Source organism: Paroedura picta, chromosome 5, assembly GCF_049243985.1.
Source record: "Paroedura picta isolate Pp20150507F chromosome 5, Ppicta_v3.0, whole genome shotgun sequence".
NCBI classification, from domain to species: Eukaryota; Metazoa; Chordata; class Lepidosauria; order Squamata; family Gekkonidae; genus Paroedura; species Paroedura picta.
The window spans coordinates 83,319,555-83,338,216 of record NC_135373.1 but is presented as its reverse complement, the minus strand read 5'-3'; the positions used below and the strand labels follow the sequence as shown (position 1 = coordinate 83,338,216).

The 18,662-nt window shown below is 41.0% G+C and overlaps 2 protein-coding genes across 4 annotated transcripts in view; one reads left to right on the top strand and one right to left on the bottom strand.

The window, feature by feature from the left end:
- The window catches only part of TMEM19 (transmembrane protein 19), a 37,820-nt gene extending 33,041 nt beyond the window's left edge, over positions 1-4,779 (bottom strand). The window contains exons 1-2 of the mRNA XM_077338825.1: positions 4,517-4,779; positions 1,872-1,957 (exon numbers count right to left, since the gene is read on the bottom strand). The gene's annotated coding sequence lies outside the window, so the exon portion shown is untranslated. The remainder of the gene's footprint in view (positions 1-1,871; positions 1,958-4,516) is intronic.
- A 6-nt stretch (positions 4,780-4,785) lies between these two features.
- Positions 4,786-18,662, top strand: part of ZFC3H1 (zinc finger C3H1-type containing) — a 45,746-nt gene continuing 31,869 nt past the window's right edge. Inside the window, exons 1-10 of one of the 3 annotated variants that reach the window (XM_077338821.1) lie at positions 4,786-5,524; positions 10,179-10,595; positions 11,782-11,843; positions 12,035-12,233; positions 12,320-12,546; positions 13,835-13,958; positions 15,518-15,615; positions 16,071-16,274; positions 16,813-16,977; positions 17,455-17,592. In XM_077338821.1, coding sequence (XP_077194936.1) covers positions 4,951-5,524; positions 10,179-10,595; positions 11,782-11,843; positions 12,035-12,233; positions 12,320-12,546; positions 13,835-13,958; positions 15,518-15,615; positions 16,071-16,274; positions 16,813-16,977; positions 17,455-17,592 — 2,208 coding nt within the window. In that variant the 5' untranslated portion in view covers positions 4,786-4,950. Of the gene's footprint in view, positions 5,525-10,175; positions 10,596-11,781; positions 11,844-12,034; positions 12,234-12,319; positions 12,547-13,834; positions 13,959-15,517; positions 15,616-16,070; positions 16,275-16,812; positions 16,978-17,454; positions 17,593-18,662 lie in introns of all 3 variants that reach the window. The other 2 variants (XM_077338822.1, XM_077338820.1) reach the window with 2 other exon arrangements.

Below are 18,662 nucleotides of genomic sequence, written 5' to 3'. Positions count from 1 at the left end.
GCTTTTTGCTGATCGGTTTCAGGAGTGTTGCAGATTGTCTACGACGTCGTGCGTTATGGCAAATCAATAGCGTTTCCAATTGGCAACCATTGTGCGATTTTGAAGCCGTGCAAAAAGCCCCTGGGTTTTATTCCCCACTGTTTCACATGAAGGCTGATGGGTAACCTTGGGCCAATCACAGTTCTCTCAGAATCCTCACAGCCCCGCCTACCACACAAGATGCCTGTTGTGGGGAAGGAAGGGAAGGCAATTGTAAACTACTTTGAGACTCCTTAGTGTAGATAATAGTAGGGTATAAAAACAAACTCCTGTTCTTCCTCCAGGTGGGTGTGGAGGTCTCCTAGAATTGCAAGTGATTTCCAGACTATGGAAATCAGTTCTCCTGGAAAATATGGCTGCTTTGGAGGGTAGACGCTATGGCATTGTAGCCTGCTAGGATCACTACCCTCAGGTTCTACCCCCAAATCTTTAGGCATTTCCCAATGTAGAGTTGGCAACCATACAGTTGTAGGGGATGAGGGCCCAAGCTGGTAGGAGATTGCCCACCTGAATCAGATAAATTGTATGTCTATCTCAGATACAGGAACCAGGACATACGTGGTTTGTCAGTAGTGAGAACCAAACAATACAGATCTGTCCAGAACAATGTGTTGATATCGCCAAGGATGACTCCAAGCACCACTAAGGACAGCTTTGTGTCTATGTTTTCTGTCTTCCTATATGGCTGGGTTTATGGTTTTGGTGCCATACCAGTACTGTACAGGGGACAAAATGTCCGGTCCATCAGAAGATCAAAGCAAGGCAACATAAACTGGAACTCTTGGGCAAGTCACAACATACTGTGAAGACATCGCTATAATTTTATACCCTGCTATTCTCTATGCTAAGGAGTCTCAAAGTGGCTAACAACAGCCATCCCTTCCTTCCCCACAGCAGTCTGGCAGCAGTAATTCCAGTTCTGCAACATTACATAATCCATCAGATAAAAAGACATGCCTCTGGCGGAAAAAGGAAAAACTTGAAAGTCATGTATCATTTAGTAGTAGGCCCAGCTCAAAGCCAGTCTGAAACAAAGCATATATCAGTTTCCCAGCTGGATAATTAAGGCACAGTTAGTCAGCAAACAATGAAGCCAGAGAGATCCAGTCAAGGGACTGGATTTTGACAGTTGCTTGCCCATAAGGCCACTGCATTATACCGTCTATCCTCACTGGATAGCAACATATCCAACTACTTTTTTATGATTCATTATTATACTGACCTTGCATTCATTTAATCTAAATCTGATTCAGGCTAGCTATAAGTATACTCACTTGGAGGTAAGTCTCATTGAAATCAGTAGGACTAATTAGGAAGTTAAAAGAAATTAAAATCACTGGAAGCTGCTGGATTTTGTGGCTGAAGGTGACTTAAATCAGGTAACATGAAATTCTGTCATTCTTGGATTTATGTTCTATGCACATTTATTTGGAGAGTAGCCCCCTGAACTCAGTGGTATTTACTTTTGACCAACCATACATGTTTTTAAATTAAATATATGTTAAGCATATTAATTGTATTTGTTATACTTTAAAAAGCAAGTAGTTATTTGTGTTTATATTTTATTTTAGAAAGATTATTCTGCAGAAAAATAGTAGCATTGAATTCCACAGCATTTTACTAATATCTTTCACCCTAGTCCTAGTGCATAGTTACTGGCTATTTTATCTGTTTAAATTTTATAATCCACCTTGAATGTCAGAGTGAAAGATGGGCTCTAAATGAAGTCAGTAAGTATTTGTTTCAACTGTAGAAAATCTAAACTGTGAGAAAACCAATATAATGGAACAGTAAAAATGGATTTCACTAAAAGCATAATCAAAATCCCTTACCTGTTCTGGAGAACTGTTGTGCAGGTTTGAAAATATTCCTGAGGTGGTAGTTGCAAGGAAAAGAAGTTAAATCTCTGACTGAAGACCTGAGAAAATGTCAAAAGTGGCTTACTAAGTTTTTCTTCACAGTTCCTTCAAGAATATTGAAATGGAATATCTTATATTTGCTTCTCATCCAAAATAAACAAGTTTCAGTTACATTATCTCAAGCAAGACCAACATTCTTTTGTGACTCATTTTGTTGTGAGACTGAATATAACTGAGGAAAGTAAGAAAGGGAGCACCCTAGCCTACAGGCCTCACATTAAAATTGTATCTATAACTGGTATATGTTTTCTCATGTGAAGAGATCCACCCAGTGCCTTTGATGAGCACTGAAAGAACAAAATGAACCAAGCAATATCACACTGCTATTTGTTCCTGTGCATCTGATTCTATATGTTTACTCAGAAATAATTTCAACTTTGGCTATAAAAGATGTAGAAGTTGCTGTTCTGTCCCTAGTCATTGGCCTGCAGATGTTAATTCTACCTATCCTCCACAAACTGTGCAGCACTTTGTCAACAACTTCCAGGGTTCCCCCATACACTTTTACATGTAGATGTTTGATGGGTGGGTGAAATGGTTAATGTGTCTAGTGTAATGGTTACAAAGTGGTATTGTGGTTGGAGTGTTGGGAGAACTTCTGCCTTCTGCTGTAGATCAGTGGGTGACCTTGGGTTGGTAAATCCTTCTCTGCTTGATCCTACCCCATAGGATGGTTGTGAGGATAAAATGGAGGAAGGGGAGAATAATATTTTAAGCAGCCTTAGATCCCTATTAAAGAGAAATAAATAAACAAGATCCCATTGTATGTTGTATAATTTAAATTATCCATGTCCCTTTTTTGTATGTTTATTCAAATGGATTTTACTTTTTAAAAAGGAATATTTCTCTACTGTATGTGCACGCCTCTTTTTTAAAAGGAATATTTCTCTACTGTATGTGCACGCCTCTCCACAGAAGAGTGAAAAAAATTCTTTAGAATAAGTACAAAAACAACTTCAGGGAACTCAGGAAAGTAAAAATTACCAGTACTTTAGCTTCAGATTTCAGATTTCAGAAATCTGAATCCTCAGTACTTTAGCTGTTTACACACAAGTATTTTGCCTTGTCTTTATTTCAGGAGTATCTGTATGCCATGCTTCTGTGTTTTCTACCATTTTGCTGGAATCTTTTCCAAGCCTGAGTTGATACAATCTTTTGGAATGATTCGTCAGAATACTTTTGGATTATGCACATGGGCAAGGTGTGCATTTTTGCTCATCCCGTTCATACATCATTGCTATTTTTTCCTTTCTTTAATTCTCAATGGCTGCTTCTCCTTCAATTTAAAGCAGGGATTGGTAAATGACCATAGCAGTATGATCTGTTTCCATGAGGTACTAGTTTCCAGCATTCATTGAAAAAGGGGCAAGTTTCTCGTTCTCCTTGATGTGGAGTGCACATGATTTGCAATCTATATATGTTATACACTATTCTTAGGGTAAACCTGTGCTTATTGTTCCACTGCATGCTTGACATGTAGCATGTGTGGGGAAACCATTAATAAAAGCTAAGTCTGGTCTAATATGGAATGTTTTAGCATGAGCACAAAAAGGACAATATATATTGTCCAAGGGTTAACCATCCATATCGTTTAATCATTATTTGACCTGTCAGCAGACCAGATTTTGTATGGCTAATCAGATAGCCAACAGTAAGCCTAAATGAAATATAAATAGGCTTTTATTTATGACAACTAGTAATTTCCAACAGCATACATTTTACTATCATCTAGTAAATGAACAGTGTTAGTTCAGAGGGTATTTTGAATGTCTTGTATTTAGAATTCTAGAATGAGTTGGAAGGGGCTATATAAGCCATTTAGTCCAACCCTCTGCTCAATGCAGGATCTGCCTAAAGCATTCATAAGTATCTGTCTAGTTGCTGCTTGAAGACTGCTAGTGAAGGGGAGCTGCAGTATCCAATGCTAAGAACGAGTATTATAACTGTGGATCATTCCCCACCCTCTCTTTGTTTTAAGAAAACCAAAGCTACAGCTTCACAGTTTAAAAGAATTAAAAACATTAAGAGAAGTCCAGTCAGGCACACAGAGATTATTTTTAAAGCAGGTGTGTGATGGATGCTGTGGAGAAGACCAGATAATCCAATTTTACGGAACAAGAATCCTAATCTTATGTTGCTGGATATTCCTTGAATCACAGGAGAGCTAAGGAGCACATATGATGCTGTTTCATGAGCACTCTGATCCTGTAGTTACCCAGTTGTATTCAGGTTGGGTAGATGTGTTGGCCAGAAGCAGCAGAATGAAGTTTGAGTCCAGTGGCACTTTTAAGACCAAGAAATGTTTAATTCAAAGCATCAGCTTTCCTAAATTCACACTTCCTCGTTGTGTCTGAATAAAATTTTGTTGAAGGAGCCACTGGACGCAAATTTGGTTTTGCCCAGTTTTAATTACACAGTTGTTTCTTCCCCAGAAGGATGAAGTTCCTCACTCCATATTATTCTCGACCCATAAACTTTTTACATTTTACAGTTTGGCCCTTCCCTGAAGAATCATAAACATTTCTGGAATTTCCAAACACTGCTTTATAGACACCCACCCGTGACACATTTGGTGTCGATTCTGCCTGCCTCTCGACTCAAGCTTCACTGAAATGGCTACTTTTCCGTCAGGCAGGAGCACCGATTCCGTTAAGGCACCGTTATTCCCCCCTGCCTGTTGCTTGAAGCAGAAACCACTTTCCTCAGCCAGTCTGCACGGTTGCCAGGCAGCGGGGGACTACAATTCCCGTCATGCAGTTCGCCCCTTTTGTGATGTTTGTTCCCCCCTCACGGTCCTTCTCGGAGAGGAAGTGGGGGGAATCTCGCGAGAGTTCCTGTCACTGAAGGGGAAAGGGTGTTGTACGCGTACAAGTTTAGGGTCTGTCCGACCGGCCGCGCTGTTCCGGGAAAAGACTGGAAGCGGAGCAGAGAGTCCGTGGGCGGATCGGCCCGAGCCTCTTCCTCTGCTTTCTGTTGGCGCCGGCTGACTCCGATGGCGGCTGCTGAGGCTGAAGAGAAGGCGGCGGCGGCGGCACCACCAGCCTCGAGCGGCCTCTCCCCGAAAGAGGAAGGCGAGCTGGAGGACGGAGAGATCAGCGACGACGACAATGCCGAGGGGCCTCCCGAGCCCAGCAACCGCGGCGCTGGCCCAAAGGGCCCCTACGCCAGGCGTAGGCCTCCGCCCGACCTCCGCAGCAGCCTTCCCCTCGTCTTGTCCCGCCGCTTCCCCCATTTGCGGCACCAGCCGCCGCCGGAGCTCGGGCACTTGCACAGCCACGGCGGCGGATACCGGCTGAAGGAGGCGTTCCGGTCGCACCCGCCGCCGCCGCCGCCTCCCTCCTCTGCCTGCTCGCGCCTGCCGCCCGACTCCGGCCCGCGGCTGTCGTTCTGGGAGCGCAGCCACAACGCGCTGGACCGGTTTCGCTTCCGCGGCAGGCCTTACCGGGGCGGGGGCCGCTGGGGCAGGAGCCGGGGAGGCAACCCCCCCGGGCGGCCCCCGGGAGGCGGGGGTGGGAGCGGCGGCTACAGCAGCAACCAGGGCTGGCGGGAGGCCTCGCCGCGGAAATGTATCCTTGCCACGTGAGGCCTGGCCTAGGGCTGCGGCACCTTGCCCTCGGAGGGAAAGGAAGGGGGTGGCGGGCCCGGCCTGCCTGCCTGCCTGCCTGGTCCGTGTAGAATCAATTGGCCAGTCGCCCTGTCGTTTGCTTCCCTCGGAGCGGGGCGGGGGGCGTTGCTTCGACCGCAGCATAAAGGGAGAAAAAAGTTGCAGCCTTTTTTCTTTTCCTTTTTTTTATCAAGGGTGGGGCTCTGAGTGCAGAGTTGTAAAAAACTAATGTGAGTTTGGTGTGTTTTCCAGAGGAAGCTGTAGATGTGTTTTCCTAACAGCTGTTGTTTGGAAGGGCATTTTAATTAGGCATGCTTGAAATTTGGCGTTTTGGGAAAGAACAGGATGTTAGATGTGTATGAAGCACATTGGCTGCAAAACTTCACACATTTGAACAAAAAGATGGCTGTATAGTTGTGTTCTCGTAACTGGTAGTGGCAGTCTCCTCAAATAGACACATCGCAGTTTGGTCATGAGCATTTGTTAGTCACGTTACAACATCCATGTATGTGTCTGTGGTGACAATTTTATTTATTTATTTATTATATTAAACGGGTTGCAGTGTCAAATACACTTACTAATAACCCAGTAGTAACTTACTTTTTGTACAAGTGGATCAAATTGTAATGCACAATCACAATTCCTTGCTATGGTGACTTGTTTTTGTAAAATCTGGAATAATTTCTACACTGGAATAATTTGATCATAGTAATTTTGTATTGGTTACTTTTACCATGAACTAGATTTGGGATAGCCTGTGTGGTTCAAGGAATGTTCCAATTTTTGGAAGTTTGTATAGCAGTTTATATCTTGAGTATATTTACTATATCAGCAAGTAAATTGTTGAGGAAATGTAACTTACAGCAGTGGTCCCCAACCTTTTTTAGGCTGGGGACCGGCAGGGCATCGGGCCCTGCCCGCAAGGACCGCGCCCGCGCGGGCCACGCCCACGCTTCGGGCCACGCCCGCGGGCCGCACCCTCGAGCCGCGCCCGCCGGCCGCACCCGCGAGCCGCGCCCGGCCGCGCCCGCCGGCCGCACCCTCGAGCCGCGCCCGGCCGCGCCCGCTGGCCGCACCCGCGGGCCGCGCCCGCGGATCGGGCCGCACCGGCGCGGCCTGCACGAGCGCGGCCCGGCCCTGATTCCTTCTCCCCGCCCTCCCGCAGTAAGTAGCTTCCCGGGCCGCAAGCTTGCGGCCTGGGAAGTTTTTTACTGCGGGGGGGGGGCGGGGAGAGGGAGCCGCGGCCCGGCGCCATGGCCTTTGCGGCCCGGCACCGGGCCGCGGCCCGCAGGTTGGGGACCACTGACTTACAGTCATCTTACCATTCCTTTGCTTCTTGATCAGGGTGTGGTTCTTGTATTGTGTTCTAGTTTCAGTTTTGTTTATAGAATACAAGGGAGAATCTTGGGATTCTTACCTGTTATTGTTGAGTAGTTTGGGCTGTTATATTGTAACTTACCGATCTGTTGTCTGTTCAGAAAATGCTTTTTAGGTGTCCTAGAATTACAGTTGAAGCTTCTATTCCTGTATATTGCTCCTCACCATTTCCTATTTTTATACTTGTTGAAAGTGACAGTCAATTCTCTTTGATTCCTTTATGTACAAAATTTAAATAGCTGCTTTACATGAACGAAAACATTGCACAGCTTTTCAACTTGTAGTAAGTATGACGGTGTAGTAGTAGTGCGTGGGTTCGCATCCTTAACTTGACTGTAAAGCTAGGTGGAAAGATAGTAAATAATTATTTCACATTGTGGTAAATTTTTTTTTACTGTTAAAATATATAATTAATAACTTAGATGTTTGGACTTAGAAGCCATAAGTGATTAACTTACATAGCCTTTAAGTAACTTTATGTAAACTGCCTTTTCAACTCCTTTTGTTTATCACAATATAGGCTTATGCCTGATTATGACAGATGACTTATTAGGTGTGGCAGTTACTGGTGATTGACTTCCTCCCAGCTGACTTTTTCCCACAGCTGTCATTTCATAACTGAAGATTTGTTCACCACATCAATAAGTCACTGCATTTCTAAAGAAGTTCAGTGACTTTATGTACCTCATGTGCCGTAGATGCAAAGGAGCATGTGGGTAGGATGAGCCTTTTTCTTTCTCTGTGCTTCCTATGAAAGCTTAGTTGAAATTATTGAACTTTTAAATTGGTCTTGTCACAGTAACGTGGGTAACGTTGTTTTAACTAATATTAAACTCAAGTATAAATATATATTTTAAAACTCTTAGGAAGCCCTGGGGGGGAAACTTGGGGTGTATTCTGAATCCATTTTTGGGGGAAGGGAATTTTTAAAAATGGATAATAGAATGTTTGCTTTCACAATTATAAAAAACATTTCTGTGACAAGGTGTTCATATATTCAGTCCTCGGCATTATTAGTATTAAAAGCTACTCAACATGAAGACTTTTTGTAAGGTTATATAAACTATCAAATTATTGCAATTCCTGTATACTGAGGATAAGCAAATGCTGGAATACAGTCCATATATACCGAGGCAGTACTGAGGATACAATACTCAGATGTACAGGAGGCATTACAGGTGTCACAAGAGAAGGAAAAGTTTCTATTGTTGTCCTCATCTTGTTGTTATAGTTAGTGGATCTATTACAACTACTTATACTATGGAGGAGTAGGAGTACTAGAGGAGGTAAAATAATGTTCCTAATTTTATTATAGTGATGGTTTCTTTAGTTTTTATTGTTATGGGGGAATGCCTGCTCTTATAAATTGAAAAAGAGTTTCCTTGGAGTTCCACTTGTAACAACAACAAAAAATTAAGTACATTTTATTTGGTTGTGGCTGGGCTGAAGCCCCGGGGTATTCGATCGGGTCTTCCCTCCCCCTGGCTTCCTGGGCTTGGTTGTAGACCAGACCCAGATGGTAACAATCTATCCCAATTTACATCTAGGGCATTGTTTGATCATGCTAAAGACCATAGTTATGAGTCATTAGGAAAGGGGTTTTTATATTTATTATATCCATCTTAATTGTAATTGTGTTTTTGGTGGTATTAATGATTGTTTTATGGGGTGTTTTAAATTGTGATAGGGTGTTTCATTATTAACTGCCGTGAGCCAGCTTGCTGAGAGCGGCAGTATAAACATCAAATTAATAAATAATAATACATAAATCTGTTAGTTTCTGAATAAGCTGTACTTTTAATACAGCCTTGTTGAACCTTTTGACAATGGAGGGAGGAGCCCCTGAAATAATTTATCAGACTTCAAGGACCCCTGGAAGTGATGTCAGCTTGCCCTACTCCCAGGAGTGACATCACGTCCCATACTTTTAACTCTCATTTTGCTCCCTCTCCCAGCCTTTAGGATCTGAGAAGACAACTCAGACCCCGCCTCCCTTCTGATACCATGCTACTTCAGAGCTCCATGGACTCCTAGGGGGTCCAGAGACCCCTGGTTGGGAATTCCTGTTTAATGGTACTTCTATGCCAAACCAATTTATACACACTACATTTGATAGGTCCAAAGTAACAAAATGACTTTAAGTCTGTACTTTTAAAAAAATCCAAAAAATGTCTGAGGTTTTTTGGGGGGCATACTGGTTCTCCTACTCCCATGACTTCTAAATTTATGGAAATTTTACATCTATAGAACGTAGCTATAGAAGGCACCTTACTGACAATCTCTGCCTCTAAAAAAAACATCTTGTTTTTAAACATATTCTTGAATATTTGAGAATAACACCTCCTGAAATCAGAAGCCTGAAGTTTGTTCCACCAAGGTTTCTAGTAGGCTTGTGCGCTTTAGTGGCCATTCAAGCCCGGGATGGCCCACGGCACAGGGGTAATGCCAGTGGCAGCGCGCAACCCAGCCCCCGCATGCAGGCATAGAACTGGCGTGCTGGTGATGCCCCTACCTCCCGTGCGGTGGCTCTGGTTGCCTTGGGCTTGAATGGCCACCAAAGCGCACAAGTCTAGTTTCTTAGAGGTCTTCGGTGATTTCCAAGTCTGGGAAAGCCAGAATATGTAAATGGTAAAATCGTAGAATAAATAATACAAAATATATCTTGATCACACTTTAATGTGTTTAGCTCCAAAATATGCACTTTTTAAAAGCACAGTGTACATTCATATGCCGCTCTAAGTTAAAGTGTTGAGCTTGAGAAGTTCTCCCTTTTCTCTTTAAGCTGAATGCTAGGAGATGATGGCTTGCAAACAGAACTTCAAATTTAGAAAAATTAAGGTTTACCTGACTCTTAAACTGATAGACTCGCTACAGGAAAGCAAGAAAATGCATCTTGGTAGTGTCCAACATTCTGATTTTTTTTGTTTGAATTTAGTGATTTATTGGCTAGACCTTGTAAGTGATATCACCTGGCATAGTTGCAGGCAAACTGAGCATGTGTCAGGGTGGAGGCTTGTTTTGACAGTGTTTCTCCATAAAGGGCAGGGATTCTCTGTAAAGCACTAAGATAGCTGTGATTGTCATTAGACTGTAGATGGTTGGAGTGGGGGGAGCTGCTTGGAATGAAAGATTTAGCAAGTGGCCTCAGAATAAAATCACACCTGTAGAAATTGAAGTGACTATGTATTGTAGATTATGGTGTTAAAGATTCAATGAAATTTCCTTAATAAATGAAGCAGCTAAAACATTTGTGAAGTCCCCATCTAGAAAACAGAATTATTCATCTAAAAATGATAATGCTGTAGAAGAAAGTTTTGAAGATCTCCTGCTAAAATATAAACAAATTCAACTAGAACTTGAATATATTGATAAAGATGAAAAACTGGCTCTGAATAACAAGGAAGAAATTCCTCAGCAAGATGATAAAACGGCCAGTTTTGCGGACAAAATTACTGTAGATCATGTCAGTATTACAAAGGATACTGTAAGTGAAGTGTTTCCTGAGGAGAAGAATCAAGTATTAACCTTTCAAGCATTTGAACTGAAACCTCTTAGGCAAAAACTGCCTACATTGGCTGAGAGAAGCAAGCTGAAGAAAGCGAAAGATGGAATAAAGCAACAGTCACAGAAATCTGAACTATTGGAATCTAACCAGGGTAACTTCTGTTTACTCATAAGAGCCTCATGATTATGGAATTCAATTTATGCGTGTTGGAAACCTGCCTTTTTACTCACGCAAAAGTAATTTTAGATGATATGCATAGATTCATAAGAACAGTTTGGAGTCCATTACTGATTATTTTGCTTTTTTAAAATTTAGAGTAATGTTTTGAAGATGAGAAAATTTAGAGTAACCTTTTGAAGATGAGAAAAAAAGGAAATTGTTTCCTCTTATTTTTAGTATCCTTAGCATGTGCGCTGTCCTTTACTCATTTATAGGAATTATATGTGAACACAAGTTGTAGTTATTACAACTGGTGTATTGGAGAACAATGGAGAAATATGTGCCCCAAGTATCAGTAGGGCCATGCATTTGACTACTGTTCTACTTTTGGAAAAAGCTGTGGAGGGCGTGGTGGATAGACCAGACATTCTCAGCCAGGGTTTCATGAAGCCCTGGGGTTTCTTGACAGCCCTGCAAGGGTTTCCAGAATGGGTGTGAGCTAATTAATTTTTTAATATATTTTTTTACATTTGTTAAACATGTATTGGGTGATATGACTATATATGGTAATGTCGAACCATTTCCCCCTGACAAAAAATGACCAATGATGAGCCTGGAGGGGGTTGGGAGGGGCCCTGGGTGGGCGTGTCCACGATTCCGCCACATCTGGGGTTTCTCGAAGCCTGAAGAATGTTTCAGGTATTTCTCAACAGTAAAAAAGTTGAGAAAGGCTGAAATAGACAAATCCCTCCTACACATGACTATGGGCACAAGTGGTTTTCAAGAGAGCCATGTCTTGAAATGCATTTCAGTCATTCTAGAAGAGAAATCATTTATAGTAGTCCTCCCAGCCTTTGTCCATGTCTTCAAATCTCTCTTTGTAGCTAGGCTGCCTCCTTGAGTATTCTTTCCCCAGTGTGCTCACTGTGTGCCTGGGGTATAAACAAATTTATGAAAGGAAAATAGATGTCTGGAAGAATCCATGCTTGTTGCAACACTCAGAGCTTTGTGCCTTGAAACATTGTGAGAACCAGATAGCCAGGCTTTGGAGCACTTCCTGTAATAATGCCCACTACTTTGTATATTTTGAAACAAGTGTAGCTTTTGATGCGCTTTAATTCATTTGTTTCCAAGTATTTGACTTTGTCATTAAACTTGGGAAATTTTGTCTGTACCAGCAGCCAATGAAAAAGAACAAGTTGAACAAAAACTTAGTCCTTCAAATGCTGCAGTGGTGAAGGTAAGGAATATTATGACTTTAGTTTGCAAAATCAAGAGCTGCCACTTACAAAATGTAGACTTAATGCTTGAAAATCATCCTTCTGTTGTTCTAAACTTTGGATGTATGTGCGTGCGGGGAGGGGAGGGGCTTGATCAGTTTGGTGATGACTGCAAAGCTGAGAGATTGTTATCCTTTTCCTCCCACCAAAGAAGCTGCTTGATGAAGAAGAGGAGATGTCAGAGTTGCAACTAAGGCTTCTGGCCCTGCAATCTGCTAGTAAAAAGTGGCAGCAAAAAGAGCAGCAAGTGATGAAAGAAAGCAAAGAAAAACTAACAAAAGCAAAGACTGTGCAGCAAAAGGTCAAAACTAGTGCAAAATCACACTCTGCAAAAAAACCCAGCACTGCGGGTAAATAATTATAAATTGCATTCTTTGTCAGTTCTCCCTGCACCTGGGGAAATAAAGTATAATTAAACAGTACTTTTATTTTAAAGCTAAACAAGCATTGAGGAAACAGCAAACGAAGGTATGGAAAAAACTCCAGCAACAGAAAGAGCAGGAAAGGCATCAGAAGGAAGAAGAGCAACGAAAACAAGAAGAAGAGGAGGAAAGAAGAAAAAGGGAAGAGGAAATAAGAAAAATCCGTGATCTTTCTAATCAAGAAGAACAGTACAATAGGTTCATGAAGTTGGTTGGGGGAAAGATGCGATCAAGAGGCAAGGTAAAGTGGGATTATCAAGAGTCTTGGTATTGCAGATATGTATGATATATGCATGTCTCAAATGAGGAGAAGATGGGATTTTAAGTCCGTGAGTTTTTGAGTCAGTGCTGTGTATTCAACAACTGCACTTATTTATTAATTAAATTATTAATACAAGCAAAAACCATTGCAGAGAGGTACCTCTACAAAGTATTTTATATAAGTACTTCAGTATAATGGAAAATGGAACAAGCCACTGCACACTTCCTTAGTTTTTAAAGAAAGAAACAATATTGATTGAGGTGCTAGTATTCTGGACAAAACTGTAAGTCTTGCTAGTTGCAGAGAACTTATGTGCTGAATAACCCTGTAGGATTGTGCTATTACCATAACTCTTTACAGTTGTTTTTATGCAGGAAGTTGTCAAATGGTGTACAGAGTTTTAATCCATTTGTTCTAACTTTCCTTGGGAGTGAGTTGTTACTCCAGTTCTGCAGTGGTTGAGAGGAATCAGTGATTTGCCATCCAGTATATTTGAGGATTATTCTAACATGGTTCAGTGAACTTGGAAAAGATCTGTTATGCTTTTACTTTGCAGCAGCTGAGAAATTTAGCATCCATTTGGATAAAACATTCATTGTCTATCTTGTAAAAGTCTTCCTTGAGGAACATATTCGTGATGTTATCCCCTTTTTAAACCTGAGCAGTTGCAGCAGATAAAAGCCAGTGGTAGGCCCCATAACCACAGATGACCTGTGCTTGCTGTGATTTTTTTGTGCAGTCAGTAGTAACCCAGATGTATTAGGAACAAGTATTATGGGAGACAAGTAGTACTTTGGCCACCTCATGAGCCTATGCTGGGAGCAATTGAGGGCAAAAGAAGAAGGGGATGACAGAGAATGAGGTGGCTGGATGGAGTCACTGAAGCAGTAGGTGCGAACTTAAATGGACTCCGGGGAATGGTAGAAGACAGGAAGGCTTGGAGGATCATTGTCCATGGGGTCGCAATGGGTCGGACACGACTTCGCACCTCAACATCAATATTATGGGAGAAATCAGTGATCAGACTTTAAAATAGAAAGCAATCAAGAAACCCCCTAATTTACATAGAAAGAACCCTTTCCTTCAATTTCATTTTCCAATAGCTTTTCCTCTGCCCAACCATATCACACCCAGCTGCACTTAGATTCTCTTTCTCAACTAGATCTCCTGCATCACAGAAATTTACATGATGTTTAGTTTCGCCTTAAAGCAAAGTGACCTAGGAAATATTCAAAACTTGGAAAGAAAGTAAAAAATCTTTTTTTAGTCCTCAGATAAAGACTTGAGACGATCATTAGATAAGCAATCTACTGAGAGTGCAGGAGGAATCTATCAATATGACAATTATGATGAAGTTGCAATGGACACAGAGAGTGAAACTAATTCTCCTGGTAGGTGGTATTTAATACTTGGATTAGAATATCTTCTCGCTGTTTTCTTAATTTCAGATTTTATATTCTCCGTGAAAAGCTGGTTTGAACCGTTTTGTTAAACAGTAATTCCTCCTTCCCTCTAGTGCGGCTGTACCAAACAGGGAAAGAGATGGTGTTGCTCGGTTTGCACATGTTCTTTCAGACATTTGCCATTTAAATCATTACTATTCAAGGCATATTTTAATCCGGGTGTTAGTGTTGTGGTTTGGAAAGGTCACCCGATCTTGTTTGTTGTGTTCCTGAGGACCACCTAATGGCATACCTATAATGGCAACTTAAGAATTGTTGTCTTGGTGTATTTATTTACGAAATCTGCTGAGATGATTCTATGTTATCAGAGACAGAGAGATGTTTAAACTGGTTCTGCTTGCACAAGGTCCGTCCCTTTTTGTATAATTTCACTGTGTTTTTATTCCCATGTCAGCAAATACAGTGGTATTTCAGACTGTCAACTCACATAGAAACATTCTGTTTAAAAAACAATTTACTCAAGCTTGTATGAGAGCTGACCTGATGCTTTTATAGATGCAGAATATGCTTGTTTGTATAATGTGTGACAAATAAGGACATGTCTTATAACTAAAGTTGGCTCAGCAATTGGACTTCAACTTGTATGAAACTTGGATTTTTACCCACTTTTCTTAACATTCTTTTTACTGTCTGCTCTGTGTTTGGATTTTTTTTCCTTTGATGGGTTTTGTTTTCAGAACGCTATGAATTTATTTGATTTTTTAAACAGATTGTGAGTTTTGTTGTTAGCTGTCTTACAAAGGTTTATGGGGAGGCAGAAAGTGACATAAATATTTTAATATCTGGATACGTAGATTTTATATAATGTTACTTCTACTAATTTGCCAAATACATGTTGTTCAATATTCTTTTATACTTTAATTCTTCATGGTCTTTTTTCCAATTTGCTTGTGTTTTAGTTCTGATCATGTATCTGCAGAGTTCAGTTCACAAAACAGTTTTCTCCTCAAATGTGTTAAGGCAAGGCACTTATAACTATAGAAAGGGGGAACTTTTCAAATATAGCAGTTGAACCCATTAATGTCTTGTGTGCTTTATATGCTGATAATAGTTAAAATTATTTCCTCTTTGGAATGTTCTAGCATTGGCATTTTGTTAACAGAGGAAGGAATAACTTTAACATTGAATATTGAGATGTACAAGAGGCATTTTTTAGAATGATGTTCTGTTAGTGTCCAAGAACTCTTTACCTATATCCACCAAATAAACAGGCAGTTGGCTACATTTTCCAGGGGGAGTATGGAATTTTCCTGCTCTCCCCCACCTGTCCTGCTACAACCTGCTGACCTCCACAAAATACTGAGAGGAGGGCTGCAGCGGGAAAGAGAAATGGATGGAACCTGCCAATTCCATTTGCTTCTAGCCCAGAGGTTTTTCAGCACCTCACAAAAATATACAGTTAAACTATGAATAGTACCCTTTAAGAAAAGCAACCATTAAAAATATTGTTTGTAACATGACTTTTGTTTTGTGTAATTCTTTTAAAGCGTCTTCTCCAGTACAGCCTCCATACTTTGAATGCCCTGTTGGATACTTTTCTACTGCCATTCCACAAATTTCATTGCCTCTTACACCACAAGTTACGGTATGTGATTTTTCAGGATTGAAATAGTATTGTAAGTGAACTAGAAATAATCCTAGATCTTCTTATTTTTATGTAATTCATAAACTATTTGAATATTATTGTAGACTCTGCAGTTTTTCTGACAGTTTTGCTTTCTAGTAATCATTGAGATTGGACTTCTGCTGAATCAGAATTGTCCTTTCAATTGTCTACAGCAGGGGTAGTCAACCTGTGGTCCTCCAGATGTCCATTGACTACAATTCCCATGAGCCCCTGCCAGTGTTTGCGGGCAGGGGCTCATGGGAATTGTAGTCCATGAACATCTGGAGGACCACAGGTTGACTACCCCTGGTCTACAGTGTAATCTCTTAATTTTGGGGATTGCGTAACTTCTTCCATTCTGAAGTGTGACGCTGGCATCATCTGGCAAGTTTCTTATACTGCTTAGGAGGTTTATTTCTTCTTGTTTACTTCAGGCCCAATCATCAATGAGCCAGTTGTATATTGAAGGCATTTCAAGTGTTTCTTTAGAGCCTCTCCCGCCTCTTCCTCCTCTTCCACCTGAAGAACCAGAACAGCCCCCAAAGCCTCCATTTGCAGATGAGGAAGAAGAGGAAGAAATGTTGCTACGTGAAGAATTGCTTAAATCTCTGGCAAGTAAACGAGCTTACAAACCAGAAGTAAGTGCTAAATATAACCATGAGATGGCAGTCTTGCCATATAGGAACAAATGTGTTATTGTCCAAACTGCTCTGGTTTCATCTGAACAAAGCAGAAATGAGGCCAGAAACTAGATAGCTTGAATGTGATAGGCAGTCATAGGCTTTTGTTACAAAGCTGAGGCTGCCGTTAAATTTTAAAAAAGCATTGAAGCAAATTTCTGTAAACTGAAAATGTTGCCCAACCCTGGTGTTAGCTTTGTCTCATGGTGATCTTACTGGAGCATTAGTAGGATTATTCAATTGTGGAAACTTGAGCAGTACTAAGAAAAAATAGATTACTGTTGTTCTGATTTTAGTTCAATCAATGCAGTCTCTAAATTTGCTGTTGTCTGCTATTATTAAAGATTCAGATTGCTTGACGTTACCTCGTCTTTGTTCAGCTTATATTGTTAGCTTTTATATGGGAATTTTATCTTGTACCGGAACAGTTTTAAAATCATATAATTTACTAACATATTTTTCCTGATCTGTTACTTTTACCTGTTTTCTTAACTAGGAAAACTCAAGTAATAGTGGTCCACCTTCACCACCTTTCCCCAATAATTCCCATTCTTTGCCAAGAAGTAATCTTGCAGCAGTCAGTATTAATACAGTGTCTCAGCCTCGTATAAAGAACACTAAGATTGTCAGAGTACCAAGACCCCCGAGAACAGTGATTGCGGTAATGAAACATATTTTACTAGTTCTGGGTACGAATTGTGCATAATACTGGTTTGCATGTTTTTATTTTGTTTTAAAGTGGGCACAAACCTAAAAGGTTAAGTCCTAGGCATTTGCTCACGTTTGTTCAGTAGCTTGATTGGTAGTCTATTATAACAGGCCTAGATTGATGTAATCTTTTTTGGAAATGAGTGTTCTTGTAGAATATTCTAGTTCTTTGTCCTTATCAGGAGATAAATTATTTTGAACAGATTATTATATTTGATGAAGGATACCTCTCATCAATTTTAGTTACTCTTCCTTTCCCTAATGAGAAGAGTAGTATGCTGTTATGAAAAACAGAAAAATGTTAACTTGAACATCATTATGTGGTGTTGTGATTGAGGGGAGACATTGCTAAAGAGGTTAGTAGGCTGTTGATGTGTAGAACTAGAAATATAAATGCTGTGACTTTCTTATCAATTCTCTTTTTCTGTAGCTCCCAAAACACAAATCAGTTGTTGTTACACTGAATGATTCAGATGATAGTGAATCTGATGCAGAACAACCTAACTCTACTACAAGTGTGTTTGGTGGTCTGGAATCTATGATTAAAGAAGCTAGGAGAACTGTAGAGGTAAGTGTGAAACTTCTTTTTTGAAAGTATATTTAACTTCTGAAATACTATCATGGGAATGTGTCGTGTAATACTGAAAATTATATAAAAACCAAGGAGAGGAGAGCCAAAGGATATTAGCTCCTTTGTCTAAGAAGTCCAGGCTAACCATCTTGAACATCACTTCCTGAGAGGAGTTCCATTCTCTTGGTCTTTACTATGAGATTCACTGCCAGTCTTTACTTAATTCCCTTCTCTTTCTGTTGGAAGAATGGTTTTGTCCCTGTCCCTAGTAACATTCCTGCTATTCTTGCTGCGAATGTCCTGGTATGCATGTATGTCTGCCTCCCAGTGAATTGGCATATCAAAATTAGGAACAGAATCCCCTCAGGAGTAAAATTGCCAAAACCTCTGATTCCAATAATTCTTCTGTCCTTATTAAACCTGCTATTTATTCTAGTAGCAGGCTTGACTATTCCCTTGATGCTGCAATGGCCCAAACTCAGCAGTAATGGAGTCCAGTTTATTCTCCATATTTCATGCTTTATTCTGGACTAGTAATAAAGCCCATTGTACAAAAATATATGCAGATCTTCTGGAATTACAGCTCATCTCCAGACTAATAAAAGATCAGTTCCCAGTTAAAAATGGCTGCTTTGAAGTGGGGTTATGAGGCATTGTACCGTATAGAGGTTTAGGGATGCTATCTTCCATGTGGAACCTGGGAATCCCACAGAATTACAGTTCATTTCCAGGCAACAGCGATCAGTTCACCTGGAGAAAATGGCAGCTTTGGAGGCATTGAACTCCTTTCATGGTCCACTCCCAAATCTCCTGGAATCTCCCTATCAGGTGTTGACAGTCCAGAAATGGCTTTCTCCTGAGCCCTTGAGAGACACAGGCTTTGGGGGGCCCAGCCCTCCTGCACAGATGAAGCCAAGCCTGGCCTCTCTTCCCCTGCCGTTTGGAGATCTGCCCCATCACCATTTTGGTGATTCATGCCATAGAAGAGGTGGTAGAAGCTGTCTCTCTTTTGAAAGGAAAAGGTGTACAAGGCTCTGAAAGAGAATCTTTGTAGTGCAGTTTTGTAA